Raw genomic sequence first — 15,362 nt, forward strand, 5'->3', positions numbered from 1 at the left:
AAGGTGAGAGGGGTTAAAATATGCTCAAAGCAGCAGCCACCCTGGGCGGACCAGCCTTTATCCTCGGGGAGAGCGAACAATCCCTCACTGTTGGCCTATGGGTCCTCTCTCTGCTCGGCAGAACTGGAGGCCTGGTCCCTGAATGCTTAACTGGGTGAAAGGTCACCACAGACAGGTTTTTCTGAGTTCACAAAAGTGCTTCAGAGTCTGAGGGAAGACTGAGAAACAGAAGCCCCAGCTTTGAAAGCAAACAACTTCAAAGGAGGCCTTCCCCACCCCGGGGACCCTGGGCGAGGGAGGAGGGGGGTGGGGTGGAGCGTGTGGCAACCCAGCACTAGGAACCCAGAAAGCAACCATTCTAAAAACAAAAACATACCTCTGAAGTATGGGAGAGGTTGGCACCCTTCCCTGGAAGCTTGTTAGAGCTGGCAGGTTTGAGCCCTCCTGTCTAGGGTAGGGTTTTAATGTGGTCTCCTAAGAACAAACCTGCCTGTCTAGCTAGGGTACCCCGCAGAAGGAAGCCTGTCTGAAATTAGGGGGTCTCAATGTTGAATCTCAAAACCGGACTTCTCCAGCTTTAAGTGCTTACCACTCAGACACACAGCCTTCTGTCTGCAGGGCCGTTCCTGGGTCCCTTCTGGAAACATTCAGGCAAAAGCTGGCCTAATAAAAGAGCCAGTTCCTCATTTCAACTCCCTCCCTGGAATCCCACTCAAAAGTTCCAGGCACACATTCTCTTCCCCAGAGATACCAGCCTAGTCTGGGGTGGGGGTGGAGGATGGGGGATGAGGGACACTATCTAGTCCCCACCTCTTAAGTTCCCAGCTTGGTCCACACATGTGATTAACCACACATCCCGAAAACATTAAAAAAAAAAAAAAAAAAAAAAGTCACCTACACTTAACATTCACAAATGACAACCTTTCTTGTCAAAAAGTGAGAAGCAACGCCCCAGAATACATTTAAGGCACTTTTTAAAGACCTGTAGTGGAAGTCAAACCAAGACTTTAGGCCTCACCTAATGGGACTAGATCCACAATAATTAATACACTCTGGGCGTCTGAGAAACGAGTTTATCTTCCTCTGGGAATGTGACAGGAACAACTTGGCCCCTCTGGGTCACCCAACCCCCTAAAATGTGCCAGGCTCCTTGACTGCCGTTATTACAGAGGAGACAGTTCGATTGTTGCCAGCAAGGGTCTGAGAATTCCCCCCCCCACCCCAAATTCAGCTATTTTCAATGACACTATGAAGCCACAAGAGCCATTTATAAATGTCATCATAGTCTTTTAATATTTTACATAAAAAACTGTATACACAGCTTATAGAACTTTTATGTAAACATCGTAAGCTCACCATTTTGTCATTTGTCAGTTTATTTAAAAAATAAAATAAAACAAACAAACAAAAATAACCCAAGACAATTTAGTAGAAGTACCACTGGGCTGGGCAGGGTTGAGGGGAAGGGAGTGGGGGGGGGGGGGAGGCTTTTCTCTGCTCTGCACAGAATGTAGAGAAAATTTCACATAGCTGGAGACGGTCTTATGGGTGGAGGGGGGGGAGTTTAAATAGACCCCAATATGTTGCCTTCCTTTATCAAAACAGTGTGCGTAAGCTACACAAATAAAAAAAAAAAATCACAAAACAGTGTTGACACTTTTTTTCAAGGAAACAAAGCAAAAATTAGTGTTGTTTTTTTAATCTCCTTATTTTAAAGTCATCATAGTTTTTTTTAAAAAAAAAACAACCATCAGAAGTAGATGAGGTTACAGCATACAAGTGTGGTCAGAATGCTGTTTTATGCAAACGACAAGCGAACTGTCAATGAAACAATTGTGCAAAGAATTCTTTCATCAACAACAATAACAAAAAAAAAAGCTGCAGCCTTTAAATAAATTCAGGAACAATAGTTTCTCGGACTGAACAACGTTCACTTGTGGGACAGGCACAAAGTTCGCTTATGGCAAAAGTGACCCCCCCTCCCGCCCCCACCGCAGCACACCCTGGATCCTCTGCCGATGGCTGGAAAGGAGGGGTTCGCTGGGGGTTGGCCCAGGAGACTCTTGTGTCTGGAAGCGGCTTCCTCTCAACCCCAAGTCAGTTGCAAATTATCTTCCCCAGGATGTGGAAAGATGGCCAAGTCCAGTTCATGCTCAGATGGGTGGGCGCCTGGTGCAGCCTGGGAAAAGGAGTTTGCTCTTGCGCCCTGGTCACACCACTCACCACCACTAAACAACACCATTCTGCCTCCGAAAATAAAATCTGTATTTATGTAACACCCCCCATCATCCTCCCCAGCCCTCCCCTCCCGTGGTTCCAAGGGTCTATGTTACAGACACAGAGGGACAGTTGTAGCTCGCTGGTTACAAGCAAAACATCGGCTGGGGCTCGACCACTCTGCGTGCCCCTGGGGAAACCAGAGGTGGGGGTGGGGCAAGAGCGGGGTGGGGGGCGTAGGGAGTCGTACACAACCACACTTTTGAGGCCTGGCTCTTTAGAAAAACGATGCTCAGGAACCCCTTGGCACTCAGCAGGGCGCCCAGGCCTGTGCCACACAGCTGGACACACAGACACTGGGAAGGGGGAGCTCGGTGCCCACGCTAATTCTCGGCGTGACCAGCCAGAGCCACCAGCAGATGCCAGGCAGTCTGGTGGTGTCCTTGGGGGCGTGGGTCTCCCTTTCTCCCGGCTCGTGGGCGACCGGGCCAAGGAGGGGGGAGCCACGCTGGCAGGGGCGGGAGGCAGGGCGCGGCCCTCATAGCACCTTGCAGCAGTTGATGCAACCATTCTGGGAGCCGTAGCGCTTCTGCAGCGCGGCGCGCGTGGCCGTCTCGAAGACCTCGCGCACGCCCTCCTTGGTCTTGGCCGAGCACTCGAGGTAGTCATAGGCTTGGATGCGCACCGCCATGGCGCGGCCGTCATCCGTGCGCACTGGCTCCTGCTTCATTCGGGCCAGCTCCGTGCGGACATGCTCATCGCTGCGCAGGTCTTTCTTGTTGGCCACCAGGATGATTGGCACATTGGGGCAGAAGTGCTTTACCTCAGGCACCCACTTCTCGGGGATGTTCTCCAGCGAGTCCGGGCTGTCCACCGAGAAGCACATAAGGATGACGTCGGTGTCCGGGTAAGAGAGCGGCCGTAAACGATCGTAGTCCTCCTGGCCGGCCGTGTCCCACAGCGCCAGCTCCACCTGCTTGCCGTCCACCTCGATGTCCGCCACATAGTTCTCGAACACGGTGGGCACGTACACCTCGGGGAACTCGTCCTTACTGAACACGATCAGCAGGCACGTCTTGCCGCACGCGCCGTCGCCCACCACCACCAGCTTCTTGCGGATGGCCGCCATGAGCTCACCGGGCGCGGGCAGCAGGAGGGGCCCGCGAGCGCCTCGCCGCCGTCCCGCTCCCCGCTCTCGTCGCCGCTCCCGGCTCTCCCGCGGCCGCTCGCTGCGGGTGAGTGAGGCTCGCTAGCTGCACCGGGACCCCGCGGCGGCGCGTTCTCTCGGGGCGCTCTGGCTGCCGCGGCAGGGGCGCAGGGGCATAAGGCGCACGGAGGGACCGATGGACGGAGCTTGTCGCCGCGCTGCTGCCGGCCGGTGCTGCGGGTCCTCGGCTGTCCCGGAGCTTGCTTGCGCTGCTTTGTGCGAGGCGATGGCCGGTCGCTGCGGACTCCGGGCCTAGCTAGCTAGCTTCCTTCCCGGAGAGGGTGATCCCCAAGACCTAAGAGTACCAGGGGCCGGACTGCGGTGGCAGATGCGGGCTGCGGCCCTAGCGCCCGCTATTTAAAGAGTCCGGCCACTTTCTTAATATAGCCACCCAATGGGAAGCCACCGGGCTGAGCTCATCGCTGCGGAGCTCGGCTCCGATTGGCCGCCCGCTGCAGTCCGAAGGCGGGTCCCCGGCGGGCGTGATTGACGGCCCTGTCCGCCGGGCTGGGAGAGGCGGTGACGGTGGAGTCTGCGCGGCGGCCCTGCCCCGTGGGGTGCTGTGGCCCGCCAGCTCCCCGCCTTCGCCGCTGCCTCTCCGAGAGCGCTCCGCGGTCGGGCAGGCAGCCCCCTGGAGCCCTCCGGGTCTGGGCGGGCAGTTCCGAGACGAGCCTCCACTTTCTGCGGGGGCGTTGGCTGCTCCCACGGTTTCAGATTTACTTTGCTTCCGAGCCAACTCCGCGCGGGTGATCACACCCGGGGGGGGGGGAGGGGCGGCGCCTTTTAACGTGGTTTTGTTTTTAATATAAACAGATTCCCGTACACACTTTTGTCCCCAGCCAAGGGTTTCTTCCTTTCTTTAGGTGACGAAGAACGCCCCCTCTTCGGCTCTGGGCCGCACCCTAGTACCGGTCCCCAGGCAGCCTTTTCCCAAAGAGAGGCTGATAGTAAATTGGGTGGGCCTGGGTGAGTCTCTTCAAGGCCTGCACTGAGGTCTCCCGGTGAAGAAGATAAGGGGGAGAATCTAATCAAGGAGCGAGGCAGCCTTAGGACAATGGAAAGAGAGGTGCGAGCCACTCCGCTGAGAAGAAATCATCCAGCTCGGGGAGGCAACCCCCACCCAGCTCTACTTCTGATTCTAGTCCTGCAGCCAGAGGACTAACTAACTGCCCGCAGTACACTGGGAGAAAACCCGTCCACCCCAACAACTCTGATCTCAAGCATGAAGCTGGGAGAGCAGAGATGCAGCCTGACAGGGGCCTTGCAGGTGGACGTATAATCCCACCGGACGGACGTATAATTCCAGGCCTTAATTCGTTTATCACCCCCATCCATCCTGCAGGAAGTGGCACCTCCCCCTATCTTAAAGGATCGAAGTCAGTCCATTGCAAGAACTAGAAGGGGCAAAAAGCGGCAAGGGAGTCAAGGAGGGCTTCACCCCCCCCCCAAAAAAAAGAGAAACTTTGTAGCAAAAAGGGAAAGGGGTTGATTTAATATAATACAGCTACACTTGAAAGATAGCCGACAATCAAGATGAGCTCCCGTTTGGAGGGCTAGGCTGAGAAAGCTATAACCAGGGTAGAGGAAAAGACCCGCCAAGTCATGATGAGGTTATTGCCCCATCTCCTTATCTCCCTCTAAGACCTACTAGCACTGTGCCCGGCCCTTCTTAAGAGTCCATAAATGGTCGGTCGATGCAGTGGTAGGCCTGCCCACCTGGAGTAGTCCTTCCTAGCCACGCAGGAGGCTCTCGGGGACTGATCTTCTGAGCCTCGGGGCTGGAGGTCCAGCCTGAGCAACCAAGTGAGACAGAGAGAAAGCGGGGAGGGGGGAAGGACTATGGAGAGCTAACCCAGTTTCTCAGAGTGGAACTTTTTAGTTCTTACCTCAGCGCCACAATTCTGCTGTCATCTGACCAAACCCATGTAGTGAGGCAATGTTTTCACATGTAACTCCAACGTTACGGTTTCTATGTAGCTGTACAGATATAATCAAGAAAAACGTCCCATTGGTGAACTAACCCCTGGAGCCCATCTCAGAAAGAACAGCTCATTCAAAGACCAGGAGGGCTGAGTTTTCTTTAACCCAGATTAGCCTTTGTTTTGTTCTTTTTGTTGTTGTTGTTGTTGTTTTGTTTTTCGAGACATGGTTTCTCCATGTAGTTATTGGGCCTGTCCTGGAGCTCACTTGGTAGCCCAGGCTGGCCTCGAACTCAGAGAGATCCACCTGGCTCTGCCTCCCGAGTGCTGGGATTAAAAGACATGTACCACCACTGCCTTTTAATACCAGCTTAACCTTTTGTTTTTATCTGCTTTAGTTTTTCAGACCTAAGGAACTGTCAAATGGTTTGGTTGGTGATTGGTTTAGGAAGTCAATCAGCATACACACACACACACACACACACACACACACACACACACACACACACACATCCTAGGGGGAAAATTATATTTACGCATATTTTTCTCCTTTTAGTCAAAAGTTTTTATGGCTGTATTGTGAGCATTGCTTTCCTTGGTCTTAATATAGCTTGGGAATCTTGGCTCTGTTCTCCAACTTCAAATATTAAGAAATGTAAAAACAGAGCTTGTACCACGTGGTTCTTGAAAAGACTTGAATACAAAGAATCAGGAAGCAGGATTAAATCCACTGTTTCCTGATTTCCAGACGTGTTATACTGGGTGTTCTGAGCTCAAAACTCTGTATTGAAATAATTGCTAAAAATATGAAGTGGACAAATGATGCCAAAGTAAAGAAGGAAAAAAAAAATCTCATTCCACAGCGACTTCATGGGAGTCACTCTCTCATCCACAACACTTTGCCCCCTACAAGGACTGGCTGCTTTAGAGACCACCACTACTTATTGGACAAACTTTCCAAACTAAGTGATGGGTTTTCTAACCTCCCCCTTTCCCACCTCCACCCCTTAAAATGCACTTTCGCTGCAAGGCAATAACTAGATTTAAATTCTTCTACAAGTGAGATAATTTTCATTGACATATAGATTCACCCATACCATATACTCGTACCAGCATGAGAGCGGAAATTATCTTTCAAACAGAAGGAGAGATTTAATCCATTTCTAGTCTGAAATTTAATTTATTTGCCCTTCGTTTGTTTTGTGGGGGTTTGCTGTTGTTACTGTTCCCCCACACACACACCAGGGTCTTCTGTAGATCACATCCCACTAGGACCAGACCAGTTTATGGAATTTTTACTAGATTTTAGCGCCACCTGGTGGCACTCTCCATAACCTCCCCCCCCCCTTTTTTTTTTTTTTTGGTTTTGGTTTTTCCAGACTGGGTTTCTCTGTGTAGCCCTGGCTGTCCTGGAACTTGCTCTGTAGACCAGGCTGGACTCAAACTCACAGAGATCTGCCTGGCTCTGCCTCCAGAGTTCTGGGGTTAAAGGCATGTGCCACCATCAACTTCCCTATAACCTTTAAAAAACCAAATTATGAAAAAAAAAAAAACCCTTAAAATTTTCACAACATATAAAATTCTAAAAAAAATGTCTCACAAGAAGATTCTTTGGGAATTTTTTTTCTTTTTTTTTTTTTTTTTTTTTTTGGTTTTTCGAGACAGGGTTTCTCTGTGTAGCTTTGCGCCTTTTCCTGGAACTCACTTGGTAGCCCAGGCTGGCCTCGAACTCACAGAGATCCGCCTGCCTCTGCCTCCCAAGTACTTGGATTAAAGGCATGTGCCACCACCGCCTGGCTTGTTTTTTAAGGCAGGGTTTCAGCTTGTAGCCCTGGCTGTTCTGGAACTCACCCAGTAGACCAGGCTGGTCTCTGCCTCCTGAGTGCTGGGATTGAAGGTGTGCACCACCACCACTGCCTGGTTCCATTTTTTTTGGACATTTAATGTGTACATTTAATGTGTGTGTGTGTGTGTGTGTGTGTGTGTGTGTGTGTGAGAGAGAGAGAGAGAGAGAGAGAGAGAGAGAGAGAGAGAGAGAGAGAGAGAAAGCAAAAAGCCCAAGATAGCTAAAACTATCCTGAACAATAAAAGAACTTCTGGAGGCATCAACGTCCCTGATTTCAAGCTGTACTACAGCACTGTAGTAACAGAAACCCCATGATATTGGCATAAAAACAGACATGTTCATCAATAGAATCAAATCCAAGACTCGGATATAAATCTACTCACCGATGGGCATTTGGATTTAGATAAATACTGCAGTAATACACAATGGAAAAAGCATCTTCAACAAATAGTGCTGGTCTAACTGGATGTCCACATGTAGAAGAAGGCCAAGAGATCCATGGTTATCACCCTGCACAAAACTCAAGTCCAAGTGGATCAAAAACCTAATCATAAAAGCAGGCACACTGAATGAGATAAAGGAGAAATTAGGGAATAGCCTTGAACGCGTCAGCAAAGAGACAATTGCCTAAACAGAGCACTCACAGCACAGGAACTGAGGTCAACAACTAATAAATGGGGCCTAATGAAACTGGAGAGGGGGGGAGGGAGGAGGGAGAGAGAGAGAGAGAGAGAGAGAGAGAGAGAGAGAGAGAGAGAGAGAGAGAGAGAGAGAGAGGGAGAATGAGCATGTTCTCCAGCTAGGAGCAATATTCAGCTACAGTATACGTCTCTGTCCCTTGAGACCTAGTTTGACTTTGCATTTCGAGAGAGAATACATGGAACTCCTCAGACAACCAATATGATTTGACTATTATACCTGGGAACTTGGACGATGCCCTTTGGTCTGACTTCCTTCTGGGTCTAATCCAGAATCAGGGAAATAGATAAAGGGCAATGTGGGGTGGGGGTGGGGGGCACTGCTGCTCCAAAACCACGTGGCTACAAGTACTTGCAATGTCCCTCTTGCCGTGAAAGGAACTAGGGTTTCTAGTGTTTAATTTTAACTACAAAATTTAGAACTGATACAGTTGGTGGAGTGCTTGCCTTTGAGCCCCAGAACAAAAAAACCCGGGCATGGTGGTGTATGCCTGGAATTCCAGGACTCAGGAGGGGAGGGGAAGCAGAGCCATCAAGAGTTCAAGGTCATCCTTGGTTACTTAGCAATTTCATGGCAATTTTGGGACACAGGAGTTTCTGTAAAGACCTAAGGGAGGCAGGGAACTGGCTCGGCTGTTAAAGCACCTGCTGCCAAGACTGAGGACCTGAGTTCAATTCCTGGGCCCCACATGGTGGAAGGGGACAGCCAGCTGCCTAAAGTTGTCTTCTGACCTCCACAGGTGTTCATGCGCACGAACACACACACACACACACACACACACACACACACACACACACACACGTGTAAATAATGTGCTGGAGAGATGGCTCAGCAGTTAAGAGCACCGGCTGCTCTTCCAAAGGACCAAGGGTCAATTCCTAGCACCCGCATGGTCCCTGCTCACAACTGTCTGTAACTCCAGTTCCAGGGGATCTGACACCTTCACACAGACTTACAGACTGTGTAGGCAAAACACCAGTGCATAAACAAAATGAAATGGGAAAAATGTATTTTAAAAGTGTTGGGTTTTTTGTTTTTTGTTTATTTGAAAGTCAATGTTAGTTGAAGAAAAGGAAGAAGAAGGAAAATGAAGGGGCTGGAAAGATGGCTCAACAGTTAAGAGCACTGGCTGCTCTTCTAGAGGACCAGGGTTCTATTCCCAGCACCTACATGGTGGCTCACAACCATCTGTAACCCCAGCTCCATGGGATCTGACACTTCTTCTGGCCTCCTCAGGGACCAGGCACACATGTGGAATAAACACCTATACACAATAAATGAAAACAAATTAATATATTTTAGTAAAAAAGGAAAATGAAAAAAAAATCCTGATATTTGGCAGAGGGGTGTTCGATATTTTAAATATATTCGGGCACTTTACCTAAGTTATTTTCACCTTTTTACGTGTTTAATGTGACAGCTTGGGAGGTAAAAGCCTGCCTGTGGTTTGCATGGCACTTCCCCACTGGACAGTGATGTTGGGGAAGTTCGGTAGTGTCTTGGCTTCCACAGACACCGCCTTAGGCAGTCACAGCTTGTCTGGAATCTTCCCATATCCACCGGTAGGACTTTCTTTAATTTGGTCCCAAACTCACTGTTGGACCCAGGAGACACCTGCAGGGACACTGATGTCCAGGAGGCTGGTGATTCCTTCCCACATTCAGTTAGTTTCCCTGGTGGTAGCGGTGGTGGCAGGGCACAGGACCTAAATGTCTGTGTTGTGTTTTAGATGTATTTATTTTATTTTATGTATATGAGTGTTTGCCTGCGTGTATGTTTATGCCCCAGGTGCCCATGGAGGTCAGAAGAGGCCATCAAATCCCCTGGAAATGGAGTTACGGAGGGTTGTGAATCGCCATGTTGGTGCTGGGAATTGAACCCCGATCCTCTGAACAGCAAGTGCTCTTAACTGCTGAGCCATCTCTCCAGCCCCCAAATGTGTATTTTTAAAAGTGAAACCATTTCCTTTTTCTTTTTTTTCTGACAGGGTCCTGAGTAGCCTAGGCTGATCCTAAACTTACGACACCTAGCTTTATGTCGTGCTGGGGATCAAACCCAGGGTGTGTGCATGCTTGGCAAGCACTCTGCCAACTGGGATGTATCCCCAACTGGAGACAGGGTCTTGTTGTGTTACCCAGGCTGGCCTCGAACTCAAAAGCTTCCCCTCTCAGCATTCCAAGAGGCTGGGATTCAAAGCGTGCTCCACCATGTTCTCCTCCCCCATCCTTTTTAAAAATTTTTTATTTATTTCATGTGTATGTGTGTTTAGCCTACATACATGTCAGTGCATAAGTAACCGAAGTTTGTGAGCTACCACGTGGGTGCTGGAAATCGAACCCGGGTCCTCTGGAAGATCAGTCAGCGTCTTAACCTCCAAGCCATGTCTCCTGTCCCTCTCCTGATCCTTTAAATTTTTTCCCTTCCCCTACTTTATTTTTTTTAAATATAACTTATTTATTTTTATTTCATCTGCATTTGTATTTTGCTTGCATATATGTCTGTATGTGGGTGCTGGGAATTGAACCCGGGTCCTCTGGAAGAGCAGCCAGTGCTCTTAACCACTGAGCCATCTCTCCAGTCCCCCCCCCCCCCCCCCCCCCCCCCCCCCCCCCCCGCTCCCTCCCCTACTTTAGTCCAGACAGTTCAGGTTGTTTGGCTATTGTTGTTTTGTGTTGTTGTTGTTGTTTTCATTTTGACGTATTTTCCTTTCCAAAGTCGGCGGCTCAGCCTTTCTTGCCCTTCCCATCGTCCCCCCAAACCATCTCCATCCTTCCCTGCTCGTGAAGGTTTACAGACCTCCAAATCCTGCTGATGTGCTGGACAGTCACATTGCAGCGGACCCCATGCAGGGGAGATGAACCCATGTGCTTTTCCTTCTAGTGAGCGGTGTAGTGCTGCTGTGCATTTCAGCACACCTTAAGAGGATAGAGGGACATTTTCCCTTTGCTCTTAAAGTGGCATACTGTCTTTCTGTGTGTGTGTGTGTGTGTGTGTGTGTGTGTGTGTGTGTGAGAGAGAGAGAGAGAGAGAGAGAGAGAGAGAGAGAGAGAGAGAGAGAGAGAGAATACCATAGCCTAATCCTTGTCCAAGATGAATTTTGGTGGGGGGACCCCAAACTTTGGATGTAGATTGTTCCCGGGATATCCTCCATGAGCCTCTCTGTCTTACTCATTTGATTGACAGAATTGGGAGGTCGAGGAGAGGAAGGTAAAAACCATTAACTAAGAAGACATTAGAAAATATAGATACACACACCACCCTGGGTGATATTACAGATATGTCAATAAAAAACAGACAGCGGATACAACATTTGAAGCAGACCTTGAATGGGCGATTTTTCCTGGGAGTTGGGGTTGGGGTGGCAAATGGAGCATCTGAAACATTTACTGGGTAGATTTTATGTAGAGAAAGTTTCCAACCAAAGCGGAGTGATCGGGCGGGAGAAACGGCCACAGGCAGAAGAAGACGTTAAGTTCCTCTTTCCAAGGGCGAAGTTTGCCTGATGAGAGCTGTGTGAGCTTCGCCCCTGAGGACTGAGAGGGCAGAAAGGCAGGGAGGTCACGGGACCTGCCATTACACAAGGACCATCATTGCAAAATCCACCCGGGCAGATGCATGTAGGTTTGGTGACATTAGCTGCAATCGCGCAAACATTTAGTAATCCAGCCGACGCTACAGGAACGCGATTGGTCAATACACCACCATAAAAGAAGGAGCCTCGTGCAAAAAGCTAGGAGCCAGCCACTTCTTAGCCCTTCTACTTCCTAGATCTGTGGCCTTGAACAAGCCATTCTTCGGAGATCTTTGTAGGTTTCCCCAGTTTTTTTTTTGTTTTTTTTTTTTTTTAAGCCATAAAGCTCAGATACAGGCATCTCACATCTCCATAGGAGTTCTGCCAGAGCCAAGCTGTGAATGAGGTACCACAGTAGGTAATGGTAGTGACTAGGCGGACTAGTAAGTGTGCTCCAACTAAGCTGTAGAAACTCAGAATTTAAAAATAGACCCCCCCCCCAAAAAAAAAAAAAAAGCCGGGCGGTGGTGGTGCACGCCTTTAATCCCAGCACTCGGGAGGCAGAGCCAGGCGGATCTCTGTGAGTTTGAGGCCAGCCTGGGCTACCAAGTGAGCTCCAGGAAAGGCGCAAAGCTACGCAGAGAAACCCTGTCTCGAAAAAGCCAAAAAAAAAAAAAAAAAAAAAAAAAATAGACCCATTGCCATCCGATAAAAGCCCAGGTCAACCAGGCTGATTTCAACGGAGCTAGTTTGTATCCTGAGCTGGAGGAAATGCCTCTACAAGGGCCGAGGGGGACCTGGCCTGCTGAAAAGAATACTGTCAGTCCTTTTTTTTTTTTTTTTTTTTTTTTTTTTGGTTTTTCGAGACAGGGTTTCTCTGTGTAGCTTTGCGCCTTTCCTGGAACTCACTTGGTAGCCCAGGCTGGCCTCGAACTCACAGAGATCCGCCTGGCTCTGCCTCCCGAGTGCTGGGATTAAAGGCGTGCGCCACCACCGCCCGGCCCTGTCAGTCCTTTTATTGAAAGACCAGCAAGGGCTGGTGAGATGGCTGAGCAGGTAAAGATGTTTACTACCCAACCCAAGCACCTGAGTTGCAGAGATCATGGAAACCCAGGAAGGTAGAAGGAGAGAACAGAACGGACTCTGTAAAGTCGTCTCCTGACCAGAGTCACACCAGTGTGAATCCCACTGCCCATGATAATAATAAGTGAAAGCTGTAAAATAACAACAAAGAATCTCTTATAAAACAAAAAAGACCCTTTTATTTATTGTCCCAGACCTTTTGTTTGTTTGTTTATTGGTTTTTCGAGACAGGGTTTCTCTGTGTAGCCCTGGCTGTCCTGGAACTCGCTCTGTAGACCAGGCTGGCCTTGAACTCAGAGATCAGCCTGCCTCTGCCTCCCAAGTGCTGGGATTAAAGGTGTGCGTCACCGCTGCCCAGATTTTCTTTCTTTTTTTTTTTTTTCCTTTGGTTTTTCGAGACAGGGTTTCACTGTGTAGCTTTGCACCTTTCCTGGATCTCGCTATGTAGACCACGCTGGCCTCAAACTCTGCCTGGCTCTGCCTCCCGAGTGCTGGGATTAAAGGTGTGCGCCCCCACCACCCGGCTCCAGCTTTTCTTTTTGATATTATAATAATATAATTACATCATTTCTCTTATGATTACATACATTTCTCTTTTCCCATTTCTTCCTCCAAATCCTGCCATACACCCCTCCTTGCTCTCTGTAAAATTCACAGCCTCTTTGTTTTCATTAACTGTTGTTACGTGTGTCTCTGTGTATACATATATATATTTCTAAATATAACCTGCTCAGGTTACTTGTTATTTGTATTTATGTTTTCAGGGTTGACCATCTGGTACAGGCTAACCACCAGGTCAGACCTTGAGACGTTAACTGAGTTTTTTTACATGGCAGACAAAGGACAGAAGCTGGGAGTGGTCTTAGGTAAGGAGAAGTTGTTCCCCCAGCTGACAGGGGGGTCTACCAGCAGGGTGAAGAGCCTTGCCCCCCACCCCGCCCCAGAGGAACCCAGAACAGAACACCAAGTTTTGTTTTTTGTTTGTTTTATTTTGTTCCCTCTTCCCTTTTTTTTGGTTCTTAAAAAGTAAATGATGTCATTGGAGCCTCTACACAGGAACGACTGACTCACTTCTGCTGTTCCCTGGTGAAGTCAGAATTTCGTAATCAGGAGGAGCTGAGTCCACAATGGATTGCCACACTCGTGTGTTACCCCTAAAGATGTATCTGTGACTATTTATAGAGCCAAACCGAGCCTGTATTAGGAGCCACTGCTCAGAACCCGCAATCTGGGAAGCAGAGAACACATTGGTGGGGTGAGCCTTGTCCTTTCCTGCCCCAGACACGCAAAGCACACACCATGATTTGTCAAGGAAAACTGTTCCTAGAGACCAACCAGTCGGAGAAGAGAGGCCAGAGAAGCCTCCTAAGGATGATTTTGACGGACTTGCTTCAACTAGGGAATGCGTATCTTCTGCTCAACTTGATCATGGTGTATGTCTAAGAAAGAAACTGAAGGGGCTGGTGAGATGGCTCTGTGGTTAAGAGTACTGGTTGTTCTTCCAGAGGACCCAGGTTCAATTCCCAGCACCCACATAGTGGCCCACAACTGTCTATAACTCCAGTCCCAGGGGATCAGACAACCTCTTCTGACCTCTAAGGGCACTGTATGCATGTGGTGCACAGATACACAGGCAGGCAAACACTCATACACATACCATAAAAATAAAGGTTAAAAGTCTAAAAATGAGCCGGGTGGTGGGGGTGCACACCTTTAATCCCAGCACTTGGGAGGCAGAGGCAGGCGGATCTCTGTGAGTTCGAGGCCAGCCTGGTCTACAGAGCGAGATCCAGGACAGGCTCCAAAGCTACATAGAGAAACCTTGTCTCGAAAAAACAAAACAAAAAAAAAATTTTTTTTTAAATTTTTAAAAAGACAGAGAGAGGGAAGGAGGGAGGGAGGGAGGGAGGGAGGAGGGAGGGAGGGAGGGAGGGAGGGAGGAAGGAAGGAAGGAAGGAAGGAAGGAAGGAAGGAAGGAAGGAAGGAAGGAAGGCTAGAGAGATAACTCAGTGGTTAAGAGCATTGGCAGCTCTTCCAGAGGTCCATAGTTCAATTTCCAGCAACCACATGGTGGCTCACAACCATCTATAATGGGATCTGATGTCCTCTTCTGGCATGCAGGTGTACATGCAGATAGAGCACCATATACATAAAAGAATTAAATCTTAAATAATTATTGTAGTGGGTAGCTTTTCCAGCTTTGACCTGGAAGTACTATCCTCAGTGAGGCTTCCAGTAACTGTCACACCTACCTATGGCCTGGGCCAAGACAGGAGCCCTTAAGATCTGAGATCTGGTTGTGCTGGCTGTCTTGGTTCCTGGTGATCCTGGATGCTGGATGGTAGACCAAGTGGAGTTCTCCAGAAACACAGCTGGACTGCATTTCACCTCTCCTGGATCCTGTAACCAATCCCTTTACTTGCTGTGAGTTACCCCAAAATAAACCACCCTTTTAACTACATGGAGTTGCCTTAATAAATCCCCCCAATAAATTATATTTAAGAAAGAAACTGAAAAACAGGTTATAGTGGAACCCATCTATCACCCTAGCACCCCAAGGCGCAGAGGCAGTTGGATCACTGTGAGTTCTAGGACAGCTTGACCTACATAGTAGCTTTCAAGCCAACCAAGGCTACAGAGTGAGACCCTGTCACAAGCAAAGAGAAAGAATCTGACACATTTGCAGCTTAAAAGTCTCCATGATTACTTAGGATGTTCATTCAGTCAGTCATTAATTCCCTCCACCATTGGTGATTCGAAGCTTCCTATCTGCCAGGACCCGGCTGCCACACTATAAAGAGTGCGGCCACAATATAGGTGGCTATCAGGTGGCCAAAGTCTCAGTGAGGTAGGGACAGGGCTTGAGTCTGGCCAACAGGA

The 15,362-nt window shown here is 48.9% G+C and overlaps 1 protein-coding gene across 1 annotated transcript; it reads right to left on the minus strand.

Moving 5' to 3' along the window:
• Positions 1-1,266: 1,266 nt before the first annotated feature.
• On the minus strand, positions 1,267-3,771 carry LOC102909402 (rho-related GTP-binding protein RhoB). The gene has a single exon (XM_006981438.4). The coding sequence runs from the start codon at positions 3,344-3,346 to the stop codon at positions 2,756-2,758; it is 591 nt and encodes a 196-aa protein (XP_006981500.1). The 5' UTR covers positions 3,347-3,771; the 3' UTR covers positions 1,267-2,755.
• Positions 3,772-15,362: the final 11,591 nt, after the last annotated feature.

This window comes from Peromyscus maniculatus, chromosome 22 (genome assembly GCF_049852395.1).
Source record: "Peromyscus maniculatus bairdii isolate BWxNUB_F1_BW_parent chromosome 22, HU_Pman_BW_mat_3.1, whole genome shotgun sequence".
Taxonomy (NCBI): Eukaryota; Metazoa; Chordata; class Mammalia; order Rodentia; family Cricetidae; genus Peromyscus; species Peromyscus maniculatus.